The sequence below is a fragment of the Pecten maximus genome, chromosome 11 (assembly GCF_902652985.1).
Source record: "Pecten maximus chromosome 11, xPecMax1.1, whole genome shotgun sequence".
In the NCBI taxonomy this organism is placed as follows: domain Eukaryota; kingdom Metazoa; phylum Mollusca; class Bivalvia; order Pectinida; family Pectinidae; genus Pecten; species Pecten maximus.
The window spans coordinates 7,196,780-7,211,576 of NC_047025.1; the positions used below are offsets into that span (position 1 = coordinate 7,196,780).

The 14,797-nt window shown below is 41.5% G+C and overlaps 1 protein-coding gene across 1 annotated transcript in view; it reads right to left on the bottom strand.

The window, feature by feature from the left end:
• LOC117338653 (fatty acid synthase-like) overlaps positions 1-14,797 on the bottom strand; it is a 64,921-nt gene that overhangs the window by 29,146 nt on the left and 20,978 nt on the right. The window contains exons 19-27 of the mRNA XM_033900014.1: positions 12,216-12,353; positions 10,669-10,784; positions 10,297-10,438; positions 9,881-9,995; positions 9,089-9,273; positions 5,640-5,876; positions 5,110-5,262; positions 1,740-1,943; positions 915-1,129 (exon numbers count right to left, since the gene is read on the bottom strand). Coding sequence (XP_033755905.1) covers positions 915-1,129; positions 1,740-1,943; positions 5,110-5,262; positions 5,640-5,876; positions 9,089-9,273; positions 9,881-9,995; positions 10,297-10,438; positions 10,669-10,784; positions 12,216-12,353 — 1,505 coding nt within the window. The remainder of the gene's footprint in view (positions 1-914; positions 1,130-1,739; positions 1,944-5,109; positions 5,263-5,639; positions 5,877-9,088; positions 9,274-9,880; positions 9,996-10,296; positions 10,439-10,668; positions 10,785-12,215; positions 12,354-14,797) is intronic.

The window sequence follows — 14,797 nt, forward strand, 5'->3', positions numbered from 1 at the left end:
ATGTGATTTCGCTATATAAACTATAGTAAAGTTTACCCACTCCCCAGGGGCAAACTTGAGACCCCAGGGTCATGAAATTCACAATTTTAGTCAAGCACCTTAAGACCCTTCCAACTATAAAGAGTATTTGATTCCACCTTATTTCGGTCTTGAGAAGAAGATTTTTGAAATTTCAGTCAAGTTGACCCTTTTTAGCCCCGCCCATCAGCCCCTGGGGGTCAGTCAGAGCCAACATGTTTATGCCATCAAACCGTCATCCCATGCTGACAATGTATACCAAATTAGAATGAATTCCAACAGAAACAAATCAAATTAAAGTCAAAAATGTTATTTCCCTATATAAACTATTGTAAAGTTTACCCCCTCCCCAGGGGCAAACGTGAGACCCCTGGGTCATGAAATTTACAATTTTGGTAAAGCACCTTAAGACCCTTCCATCTATGAAGAGTGTTTGATTCCAACATATCTGAGAGTAGAGAAGAAGATTTTTGAAATTTTAGTCAATTTGACCCTTTTTAGCCCCACCCCACAGGCCCCTGGGGGGTGGGGACCATATAATTTACAATTTTGGTTGACCTTTAGCCATAGAAGCATCCTGCCAAATTTCAGAGAATTTAGGTTAGGGGTTTTGTAGAAGAAGTCGAAAATGTAAATTGTTTACGGACGCACGACGCACGACGCACGACGACGGACAAAAGGGGATAAGAATAGGTCACTTGAGACTTTGTGTCAGGTGACCTAAAAATTGATACAAGGCAATCAAAAGGGGCTTAACTCATAAGAACATCAATGAAATGAAAACTAGACCAGAAGGGTCCTCCTATCTCAGCTACTGATATAACTTGGTTGAGGGAGTAAGGAGAGGAGGTAGGGGTTTGTTAGTTGATAACTGATTATGCTGAACAAGTGGTTACCTTGACAACATTGCCATGACGGAGGTCATACAGCATTTCATCAATATCCTCCAGACTCTTCTCCATCAGGACTTTGAAGGCCTCCGTCATGGTGGGCAGTTTTAATGCTGCATTTTTTGAAAGGAAGGAAAGGTCCAAGCTTTCATTGTCCAGCATTGGGGAGCACTGGATCATTTTCCCATTGAGAGAGACTAGGGATAGCACCTCGTCCAATTCTGAAGGTGAATTACATCAAAACTCTAAAACACAACTGTAGCAGGTATATATAAAATATCTAGATCATTTAGCTCATACATGTGAGGTGAATGCAGGGTGAGTGCAGAGTGCAAAATACAATTTTGAATCCCCAACCAATAGAGATGTTACCAGGCAAATATGAGCAATATGCATTGCTCAGTTTCAGAGAAGAAGTCGTTTATATCATTATACCCCAATAGACCACATTCGGCCCCACCCCTCAGGCCCCTAGCATTTGTACAATTTTGAATTCCCACTCAATAGTGATGGTGCCAGACAAATATGAGCAATATCCATTGCTCAGTTTCAGAGAAGAAGTCGTTTATATCAATATAGCCCAATAGACCACATTCGGCCCCGCCCCTCAGACCACTTGGGGGTCAGCCCCACCATTTGTACAATTTTGTACCTCATAGGGATGCTTCTGACCAAATTTGGTCAAATTCTGACCAGTGGTTATGAAGAAGAAGTTAATTGTTGGCGGACGGACGGACGACGGACGCTTCGGTATGGCATAAGCTAACCTTGGTCCTTCAGACCAGGTGAGTTAAAAATATCAATTTCTCTTAAAAGTACAAAAATACCTACCTCCACTGGTGAATTTGATACAAATGTCACATCCCTCGCCCTGGGTAACTGATTTTACGTTGGACATCATGCTAGAGGCTGGAAGGACTCGAGCGTATGGAAATGCTCGGTCAAGCATCTGTCTTATTTCAGCATCATAGCTGGACACAAATATCACACCTCCTAGTTCTTCTACAATGGCCATGATGTAGACAGCCACTGTGTCTGTGGGATGAAAAATAAATTTAGTCTGTAAGCCGAGCATTTAGTCCGCAAAAAAATTGAATATTTACCGATATGATTTATGAATTACAGCCCTAAAATGTGTCATGTAGTTTCTTTGGCCTGCCACCAACAACTCAAAACTTTGCCCTTTCTGACTTTAGCCACATGATCGATGGTCAGTATCAATGTTTATCAACCTTAAGCCTTTCCGCTCATAAGTATTACATTAATAACACATATATATATACAACATACAATAATGTACAGTTCATTACAGCGATGGAAAATCAAATAAATTATACATTTCAATTATCAAGCTTTCACATCATGAATTAAATGACAAACAGTTGATTATTAATTAATTATATATATATATATGTAATGTACCTATAGGATGCAAGACCAGAACCTCAATTGTCTCCCCTCGTGACCTCAGCCACAGTCATGGTGACAGTCAGTATACATACCTATAGGGTGGGAGACCAGCACCTTGCCTCCCCTTGTGACCTCAGCCACAGTCATGGTGACGGTCAGTATACATACCTATAGGGTGGGAGACCAGCACCTTGTCTCCCCTCGTGACCTCGGTCAGTCATGGTGACGGTCAGTATACATACCTATAGGGTGGGAGACCAGCACCTTGTCTCCCCTTGTGACCTCAGCCACAGTCCTGGTGACGGTCAGTATACATACCTATAGGGTGGGAGACCAGCACCTTGTCTCCCCTTGTGACCTCAGCCGTAGTCATAGTGATGGTCAGTATACATACCTATAGGGCGCGAGACCAACACCTTGTCTCCCCTTGTGACCTCAGCCACAGTCATGGTGATGGTCAGTATACATACCTATAGGGTGTAAGACCAGCACCTTGTCTCCCCTTGTGACCTCAGCCGTAGTCATAGTGATGGTCAGTATACATACATATAGGGTGGGAGACCAGCACCTTGTCTCCCTTTGTGACCTCAGTCAGTCATGGTGACGGTCAGTATACATACCTATAGGGTGTAAGACCAACACCTCGTCTCCCCTTGTGACCTCCCCCAGAGTCCTGGTGATGGTCAGTATACATACCTATAGGGTGTGAGACCAGCACCTTGTCTCCCCTCGTGACCTCTCCCACAGTCATGGTGATGGTCAGTATACATACCTATAGGGTGGGAGACCAGCACCTTGTCTCCCTTTGTGACCTCGGTCAGTCATGGTGATGGTCAGTATACATACCTATAGGGTGGGAGACCAGCACCTTGTCTCCCCTTGTGACCTCCCCCAGAGTCATGGTGACGGTCAGTATACATACCTATAGGGTGGGAGACCAGCACATTGTCTGCCCTTGTGACCTCGGTCAGTCATGGTGATGGTCAGTATACATACCTATAGGGTGTAAGACCAGCATCTTGTCTCCCCTTGTGACCTCCCCCACAGTCATGGTGATGGTCAGTATACATACCTATAGGGTGGGAGACCAGCACCTTGTCTCCCCTTGTGACCTCCCCCACAGTCATAGTGATGGACAGTATACATACCTATAGGGTGTAAGACCAGCACCTTGTCTCCCCTTGTGACCTCAGCCGTAGTCATAGTGATGGTCAGTATACATACCTATAGGGTGAGATACCAGCACCTTGTCTTCCCTTGTGACCTCCCCCACAGTCATGGTGATGGTCAGTATACATACCTATAGGGTGTAAGACCAGCACCTTGTCCCCTTGTGACCTCGGTCAGTCATGGTGATGGTCAGTATACATACCTATAGGGTGTAAGACCAGCACCTTGTCCCCTTGTGACCTCGGTCAGTCATGGTGATGGTCAGTATACATACCTATAGGGTGGGAGACCAGCACCTTGTCCCCTTGTGACCTCGGTCAGTCATGGTGATGGTCAGTATACATACCTATAGGGTGGGAGACCAGCACCTTGTCTCCCTTTGTGACCTCGGCCAGAGTCCTGGTGATGGTCAGTATACATACCTATAGGGTGGGAGACCAGCACCTTGTCTCCCCTTGTGACCTCCCCCAGAGTCATGGTGACGGTCAGTATACATACCTATAGGGTGGGAGACCAGCACATTGTCTGCCCTTGTGACCTCGGTCAGTCATGGTGATGGTCAGTATACATACCTATAGGGTGTGAGACCAGCACCTTATCTCCCCTTGTGACCTCGGTCAGTCATGGTGATGGTCAGTATACATACATATAGGGTGGGAGACCAGCACATTGTCTCCCCTTGTGACCTCCCCCAGTCATGGTGATGGTCAGTATACATATCTATAGGGTGTGAGACCAGCACCTTGTCTCCCCTTGTGACCTCGGGTCAGTCATGGTGATGGTCAGTATACATACCTATAGGGTGTAAGACCAGCATCTTGTCTCCCCTTGTGACCTCTCCCACAGTCATGGTGATGGTCAGTATACATACCTATAGGGTGGGAGACCAGCACATTGTCTCCCCTTGTGACCTCCCCCACAGTCATGGTGATGGTCAGTATACATACATATAGGGTGGGAGACCAGCACCTTGTCTCCCCTTGTGACCTCCCCCACAGTCATGGTGATGGTCAGTATACATATCTATAGGGTGTGAGACCAGCACCTTGTCTCCCCTTGTGACCTCGGGTCAGTCATGGTGATGGTCAATATACATACCTATAGGGTCGGAGACCAGCACCTTGTCTCCCCTTGTGACCTCGGTCAGTCATGGTGATGGTCAGTATACATACCTATAGGGTGTGAGACCAGCACCTTGTCTCCCCTTGTGACCTCTCCCACAGTCCTGGTGATGGTCAGTATACATACCTATAGGGTGGGAGACCAGCACCTTGTTCCCTTGTGACCTCCCCCAGAGTCATGGTGATGGTCAGTATACATACCTATAGGGTGGGAGACCAGCACCTTGTCTCCCCTTGTGACCTCGGTCAGTCCTGGTGACGGTCAGTATACATACCTATAGGGTGGGAGACCAGCACCTTGTCTCCCCTTGTGACCTCAGCCACGGTCCTGGTGATGGTCAGTATACATACCTATAGGGTGTGAGACCAGCACCTTGTCTCCCCTTGTGACCTCAGCCACAGTCATGGTGACGGTCAGTATACATACCTATAGGGTGTGAGACCAGCACATTGTCTCCCTTGTGACCTTGGTCAGTCATGGTGATGGTCAGTATACATACCTATAGGGTGGGAGACCAGCACCTTGTCTCCCCTTGTGACCTCAGCCACGGTTGTCGTGATGTAGTGAGCCAGGATGTATGGAGTTAACTGCTGCATTTCCTCCTGATCCAGTCTCTTGTCTATAGGAATCTCACGACACACCGTCTCCTCATCTAGCCATACATAACAACCATACTATGAGTTAGTAAATCGCTTCATTAGGATCAATAAATTAAAAAAAAATATCTAAAAACCTCAGCAAAAGACTGAAGCCAAAAAAATGCTGAGGTTTACAAGACTTTTTCCTTGACCACTGATATCTTTTTATTTCAAAACAGAAAACTATCTAGTAAATATGCCATGGATTTTATACCAAGTGGAATATTTACCCGTCTTGTAAACAGAATAATCTGCCGAGGGATAGGCGGAGACCAATTTAATATTTCCTGCAAACCATTTTTAAGAGGTAAATGATAATTTAATCTTTTATTTCACAATGGGGATAAATTGTAAATATGCCATGGGTTTGATACACCTGAAGAATATTTACCTGTAATCAGAACGACCCCTATGACGTTCGTGTTCTTTACAGTATTGGTGCCCTGGTAGAGTAGCACCTGGTCATACGACTGACCAGAGCCCTGGACGCCGTAGGCCATGGCCATGTTGACCAGTGTGTTCTCTCCATCAGATATGTTCACCTTCCTTGAATGACCAGCCTGGAGTTCCCGTTGAGCCTGTGTAACTAACGTCTGGAAGACAAGGCCACTACCGGCCTTACATAGACCTGTGGTTCAAAGTGCAGAGTTTCACTAAACAAATTCAATACTTGATTAAATTCTGCAACCTTTCATCTATATGATCTCATTTATCAATGATCTCTCTTTAACCTTTATCAACTCTAAATGAACAGTGATTTTTTGTCAATCTGACTTTGGCCCATCACTCTGTCACATAATCCTGTCTTGTGTAACAATCTTAATTCGATATCTCTACCAAAACACTCACCTGTAACATAACCACCACCCAATAAGTCACCTGTAACATAACATTGACCCAATCACTCACCTGTAACATAACCCCACACAATCACTCACCTGTAACATAACCCCACACAATCACTCCCCTGTAACACAACCCCACACAATCACTCACCTGTAACATAACCCCACACAATCACTCACCTGTAACATAACCCAACACAACTAGAACTGTCGCCAGGATGGCTGACTAATACCCCCGCAATCTGCACGAGTCAATGGTGAATTGGAACTCTTAATTAGAGGCTAACTAAGATAACCCAGTAATATAGTGACCAGTTGCCATAGCAACCATAATTTTGAGAAAAAGAAAGTGGCATGCACATCTACACATGGTCCTCTATATTTGTGTGGAGTTTCATTGAAATTGGTCCTTCGATTTAGGAGGAGTTGTCCGGACAAACTTAAAGTTATGGTTCTTATCGGAAAACCTGTTTATAGTGACCAGTTGACATAGCAACCATAATTTTGAGAAAAAGAAAGTGGCATGCACATCTACACATGATCATTAATATGTGTGTGAAGTTTCATTGGAATCGGCCCATCAGTTTAGGAGGAGTTGTCCGGACAAAACGTGTCTACAGACGGACGGACGGACGGATGGACGGACGGACGGATGGACAGACAGACAACCTGATTCCAGTATACCCCCCTAACTTCGTTGCGGGGGTATAATCACTCACCTGTAACATAATCCAACACAATCACTCACCTGTAACATAACCAAACACAATCACTCACCTGTAACATAACCCAACACAATCACTCACCTGTAACATAACCCCACACAATCACTCACCTGTAACATAACCCCACACAATAACTCACCTGTAACATAACCACCACCCAATAAGTCGCCTGTAACATAACCCCACACAATCACTCACCTGTAACATAACCCCACACAATCACTCACCTGTAACAACCCCACACAATCACTCACCTGTAACATAACCCCACACAATCACTCACCAGTAACATTACCCCACACAATCACTCACCTGTAACATAACCCAACACAATCACTCACCTGTAACATAACCCCACACAATCACTCACCTGTAACATAACAATGACCCAATCACTCACCTGTAACATAACCCCACACAATCACTCACCTGTAACATAACCCCACACAATCACTCACCTGTAACATAACCCCACACAATCACTCACCTGTAACATAACCCCACACAATCACTCACCTGTAACATAACCCCACACAATCACTCACCTGTAACATAACCCCACACAATCACTCACCTGTAACATAACCCCACACAATCACTCACATGTAACATAACCCCACACAATCACTCACCTGTAACATAACCCCACACAATCACTCACCTGTAACATAACCCCACACAATCACTCACCTGTAACATAACCCCACATAATCACTCATCTGTAACATAACCCCACACAATCACTCACCTGTAACATAACCACCACCCAATAAGTCGCCTGTAACATAACCCCACACAATCACTCACCTGTAACATAACCCCACACAATCACTCACCTGTAACATAACCCCACACAATCACTCACCTGTAACATAACCCAACACAATCACTCACCTGTAACAACCCAACACAATCACTCACCTGTAACATAACCCCACACAATCACTCACCTGTAACATAACCCCACACAATCACTCACCTGTAACATAACCCCACACAATCACTCACCTGTAACATAACAATGACCCAATCACTCACCTGTAACATAACCCCACACAATCACTCACCTGTAACATAACCCCACACAATCACTCACCTGTAACATAACCCACACAATCACTCACCTGTAACATAACCCCACACAATCACTCACCTGTAACATAACCCCACACAATCACTCACCTGTAACATAACCCCACACAATCACTCACCTGTAACATAACCCCACACAATCACTCACATGTAACATAACCCCACACAATCACTCACCTGTAACATAACCCCACACAATCACTCACCTGTAACATAACCCCACACAATCACTCACCTGTAACATAACCCCACATAATCACTCATCTGTAACATAACCCCACACAATCACTCACCTGTAACATAACCACCACCCAATAAGTCGCCTGTAACATAACCCCACACAATCACTCACCTGTAACATAACCCCACACAATCACTCACTTTTAACATAACCCCACACAATCACTCACCTGTAACATAACCCAACACAATCACTCACCTGTAACAACCCAACACAATCACTCACCTGTAACATAACCCCACACAATCACTCACCTGTAACATAACCCCACCCAATCACTCACCTGTAACATAACCCCACACAATCACTCACCTGTAACATAACCCCACCCAATCACTCACCTGTAACATAACCCCACACAATCACTCACATGTAACATAACCCCACACAATCACTCACCTGTAACATAACCCCACACAAACATTCACCTGTAACATAACCCTAACACAATCACTCACCTGTAACATAACCCCACCCAATCACTCACCTGTAACAACCCAACACAATCACTCACCTGTAACATAACCCTACACAATCACTCACCTGTAACATAACCCCACCCAATCACTCACCTGTAACAATCCCACACAATCACTCACCTGTAACATAACCCCACACAATCACTCACCTGTAACATAACCCCACACAATCACTCACCTGTAACAACCCCACCCAATCACTCACCCATAACAACCCCACACAATCACTCACCTGTAACATAACCCCACCCAATCACTCACCTGTAACAACCCCACCCAATCACTCACCCATAACAACCCCACACAATCACTCACCTGTAACATAACCCCACACAATCACTCACCTGTAACATAACCCCACACAATCACTCACCTGTAACATTACCCCACACAATCACTCACCTGTAATATAACCCCACCCAATCACTCACCTGTAACAACCCCACACAATCACTCACCTGTAACCCTCTCGGCCACTGTGAGGATATTGGCACAGCTCTCCACCTCTTTGCTGTGGCCTTCTGGGTGGATGATAACACGAGTCAGCGGCCCCACTAGAGACTGTATGGTGAATTCCAATGCTGTATTGATAAAATCCAGCCAGCTATCCTCCCATAGGATTTCAGTTTTCTGGATCTCCTCCCTGAAGAACAATATGATCTATTATATATAAACAATGAAAAGTGTTAATAGAACTACGTTGAAGATTTGCAATCATCAGATCTGAATAGATTTCCAATGTTTTCCCGAGTCAGACAAACAGTTAATATTTTTAACTTAAAATAAACATTTGAATCACAATTTTTCCCTAAATTTTATCGTTTATGTCAATATTAATTCCTATCTACATAAAATAAATGTATTACCTAGTCTAATTAACACATGCCATATTTTACTTAATAAACCCACCTGTCCCGATAAATGCATCTCTATCTTTTTTTGTGAGAAAGAGGATGGATGCAGTTACTTTAAAGTCCATTACAAGATGCCCAGAGGGCCTGCATTGCTCACCTGAATATTTCGGTAAATATATGGCAAAACACTCCATTTTAGAGCTTCCTCAGTACCACTCAAGGTTGTATCTTTCAAATATCATTTAGTTTTCTGATTCCAAATAGGAATCAAAGCAAATTCAGATGATAATTACTCCATTACAACCCTGATATCCGGTTCTGACTTCCTCTTTTTAGTATAAAACTGATGTTAATCAAGTTTTAAATTAGTATTTGAATATTTTGCTATCAACTTACTCGTCATCACGGACAGGGTCCACATTCTGATTGATGTCAAGGTCAAAACCAGGAATTCTGGGTAATTCTATATTTTCTGTATGAACCTTGAAACTTCCTGTCAGCAGAACAACCCCTGTGTTTGAAGAAGAACAAAGACATCATCAGAATATCAAGTAACTGGTCAATAGAATCATAATATTGCGACACAATATTTTATCACTTCCGCCTCCGAGTCACAAGTTCGAAACTAACATTCGGTAGTTGCCTGGTACTGACTGTAGTCCGGTGGTTTTTCTCCTGGGTACTTCCGCTTTCCTCCACCTCCAAAACCTTGCACGTCCTAAATGACCCTGGCTGTTAGTAGGATGTTAAACAAAATTTACCAAACAATCATCATTTTAAAGCTTTTTTAGCAAAAGCAAACAGCAAGTTACCTTTTTTTGTGATGGTAAAGTTTTGTTGTAGCTCCTGGATATTGATGGCAGCCCCGGATATTAAGTCTGCACTCCACACTGCCTCATTATGTGCAGCTAAACTTTGAATCTCTACCGCAACTATTTTGTCCTTTGTCAGGGCCTGCAACAAATGTATACTGTCTTTAATGACAATACAGTCCTTTGTCAGGGCCTAAAACAAATGTATACAATGTCTTTAATGACTAACCTGTGTTTAACTAAGTATGACCTTTTACCAATGACTGAGTGACTTGTGTTTCAGTATGACCTCTAACCCTTGTCTGGCCTTGTGTTTCAGGGAATGCGACCTCTAACCTAATATTTCAGTTTGACCTTTGACCCTGGACTGACCTTGTGCCGCTGGGTAATGGCCCTCCAGGTGTGGTACACCAGCAGAGCCATGGGTGTGGTCATATCCTCCGTATTTTTTGTGTCAATGATATAGGTTGGTAAGCCGACATCCTTCACTGTAACAGAGAAAGAATTCTATCATGTATACTGTACTTTGGAAACTTTGGATATCAGCAATATTTGGTCATTGCAGAACCATTCAATATCAATCATAGACCTCTGCAAAATTCAATATGGTTTTATACTGACCTTGAGGCTATAAGCCCACAGTTAATATTTCAGATTCTACCAGGTTGATATATCACCATATTGACCAAATCAATTGAAGGTCCTTAATTTTTATTTTAGATATGGAACTTGTTTGCAAAATGGTTAAATTGCATTATATTTATTTTGATTTGAGGAAATTTACATTAGGTCATTGTGACATCATAAAGCAATATTGACTCTTTCTAAAAACAGAAATATCAGGTTAATCTCTCAAAATATCAAATTCCATGAGACCATGTTTCATCCAATGAGAATTAAGGAAAATTGGACCATATCTAATATTTTACAATATATGTTGTTCTTACTCTCTTTTCCGCCTTAGTCTCAAAATAAACTAGGTAAATATAATATAAATTTCCAGATTCAGCAGTTTTGCAAGAAACTTGAAATAAAAATGTTTGAAAAATGTTACTTAAACAAGAACTAAACATAATTTTATATGTAAACTATCCCTATTTGTCAATATCATAAGCATTTTTCATGGTACTCAATGATGTATTTGAAGAGATTATAATGAAATTCATTGAAGTCCAGAAATTTGAGGTTTTTACCCAAGAAATACAAAAATCGTAGAAATGTTGGTAAAGGATGCAACGCATTCAGATATATACATCCCACAATACACCTGTAGTTTGGTTGCTGTAGCTCTTACAGATTGTCAGAAAAAGTGTGATATGCAAGACCTAAACACAAAACCACACTGATCTTTCCCCAAAACCCAGAAACTTTAGATTTTTCACCCAAAAATGTAGAAATATTCTTAGCCAAGTAGACTCTACTATCCAAGCTACATCTATGATTAAGGTTTTGTTGGTCTAGCTTTGTCAGAAACTGAGCCATAAACATATAACCTTAACATTGTTGACGCCACCACCACCACCACCACCGGAAAAGCAACGCCTTTGTGTAGCCTTTCCAACATCAATTGTAGGCTACACAATATCAAACCAGGCATTTACCAATTATCCCAGCATGCAACAGCAGCTGACCCAATGACATGCCCCAGAATGATATTGATACAGCTTTCCATAAGACAAATACATATTAGCAAAAACACATATTAGCAAACAGAGTTTCATTAAAACTGTGTTTATTTTGAATACCAAAAACAAGTACTCAACATATGACCTATGGCCTTTTAAAATTTTATGTAAATGTTTTCACCATTCTGCCAAAGTAAACTAGAAATTCACCTTTTTTTCTTTTTTTATGTAACCTTACCTACATATAAATGTACCTACCTCACCTTGCCTGGCAAAATGTTTCAAGTACTGTACCTTTGTTAAAAAACTCGTGCCATTCCGGGATGTACCAGGAAATATCATGGTTCCAGCGAATCAACGGACTTAGTGCTGGCGCTGATACATCCAACGGGAAATCTGTCTTGTACAGGTGTGCAACCTCAATATCGTGGCCTGTAAAACAAGATATCCCATACCTTAATGTGTTTATGTGGGTTACATGATTTAAAACATTAGAAAATGCCTCCAACAGGCTAAATCAACTGAATATTAAATTGTCCCATCTATTGATCATTCATAATGTATCTTACAAAATTATGTGTATCTGTATACAGTCAAACCTTCCTATAAAGGTCACTCAAAGGAGAGTAGAAAGTGGCCCTTACATACAGGTGACCTTATTAAAATACACATTATTGGGAACCAAAACATGGGACCTCCATAGACAGGTTTTGTTATACACCTGTCACAATATAAGACAGGTTTTGTTATATACAGGTGGATGTTATAGACAGGTTTTGTAATATACAAGTAGAAGGGGGACATTATAGACAGGTTTTGTAATATACAGGTAGAAGGGGACATTATAGACAGGTTTTGTAATATACAGGTGGATGTTATAGACGGGTTTTGTTATATACAGGTGGACATTATAGACAGTTTTTTGTTATATACAGGTGGGTGTTATAGACAGGTTTTTGTTATATACAGGTGGACATTATAGACAGGTTTTTGTTATATACAGGTGGACATTATAGACAGGTTTTGTTATGTAAAGGTGGACTTTATAGGTGCCACACCATGACATACATAGGAATATAATTGTACTTGAGAGTACATGAACTCAGGAGAATTTTGAACAGCATTTGCAAAAGTCTTTTTTTTTGTATATATTACTTCCCTCACTAAAAATGTACAGTGAAATTTTTCATTTACCAAACATCATTACATACTGTTAATCAACACTGTATATCATGTATATCAATGTTTGTTATGTATATTAAATTTTCATTGTTTTTTGTGGTTGCTATGGAGCCATGGATATAAATAATGGTAATATTGTTGCATGTATTAAAATTAATGTTAAATTATTGTTGCATGGGATTAAACCATAAAAGTTTGTGTACCCAAGAAATAATTGGAAACCTCCAAACCATGACAGAAAGTACACACTTTCTGTCAGAAAAATTTCATGATATACGTATTTCATTTCACATTCATGGGTGTCCCGTTTCCTGAAATAAGCATATATGGGGGAAAATATTTCCAAAAATACGGAATTCAATATTAATACTGAACACTTTCATTTATGCACATTGATTAACCTGGATACTGACACATTGATTAACCTGGATACTGACACATTGATTAACCTGGATACTGACACATTGATTAACCTGGATACTGACACATTGATTAACCTGGATACTGACACATTGATTAACCTGGATACTGACACATTGATTAACCTGGATACTGACACATTGATTAACCAGGACACTAACACATTGATTAACCTGGACACTGACACATTGATTAACCTGGATACTGACACATTGATTAACCTGGATACTGACACATTGATTAACCTGGATACTGACACATTGATTAACCTGGATACTAACACATTGATTAACCTGGATACTGACACATTGATTAACCTGGACACTGACACATTGATTAACCTGGATACTGACACATTGATTAACCTGGATACAAACACATTGATTAACCTGGATACCGATACATTGATTAACCTGGATACTGACACATTGATTAACCTGGATACTGACACATTGATTAACCAGGACACTAACACATTGATTAACCTGGATACTGACACATTGATTAACCTGGACACTGACACATTGATTAACCTGGACACTAACACATTGATTAACCTGGATACTGACACATTGATTAACCTGGACACTGACACATTGATTAACCTGGATACTGACACATTGATTAACCTGGACACCGACACATTGATTAACCTGGATACTTACACATTGATTAACCTGGATACTTACACATTGATTAACCTGGATATTAACACATTGATTAACCTGGATACTAACACATTGATTAACCTGGACACTAACACATTGATTAACCTGGATACTGACACATTGATTAACCTGGATACTGACACATTGATTAACGTGGATACTGACACATTGATTAACCTGGATACTGACACATTGATTAACCTGGATACCGACACATTGATTAACGTGGATACTGACACATTGATTAACCTGGACACTGACACATTGATTAACCTGGACACTGACACATTGATTAACCTGGATACTGACACATTGATTAACCTGGACACCGACACATTGATTAACCTGGACACCGACACATTGATTAACCTGGATACAAATACATTGATTAACCTGGATACTGACACATTGATTAACCTGGATACTGACACATTGATTAACCTGGACACTGACACATTGATTAACCTGGACACCGACACATTGATTAACCTGGATACAAATACATTGATTAACCTGGATACCGACACATTGATTAACCTGGATACTGACACATTGATTAACCTGGATACTAACACATTGATTAACCTGGACACCAACACATTGATT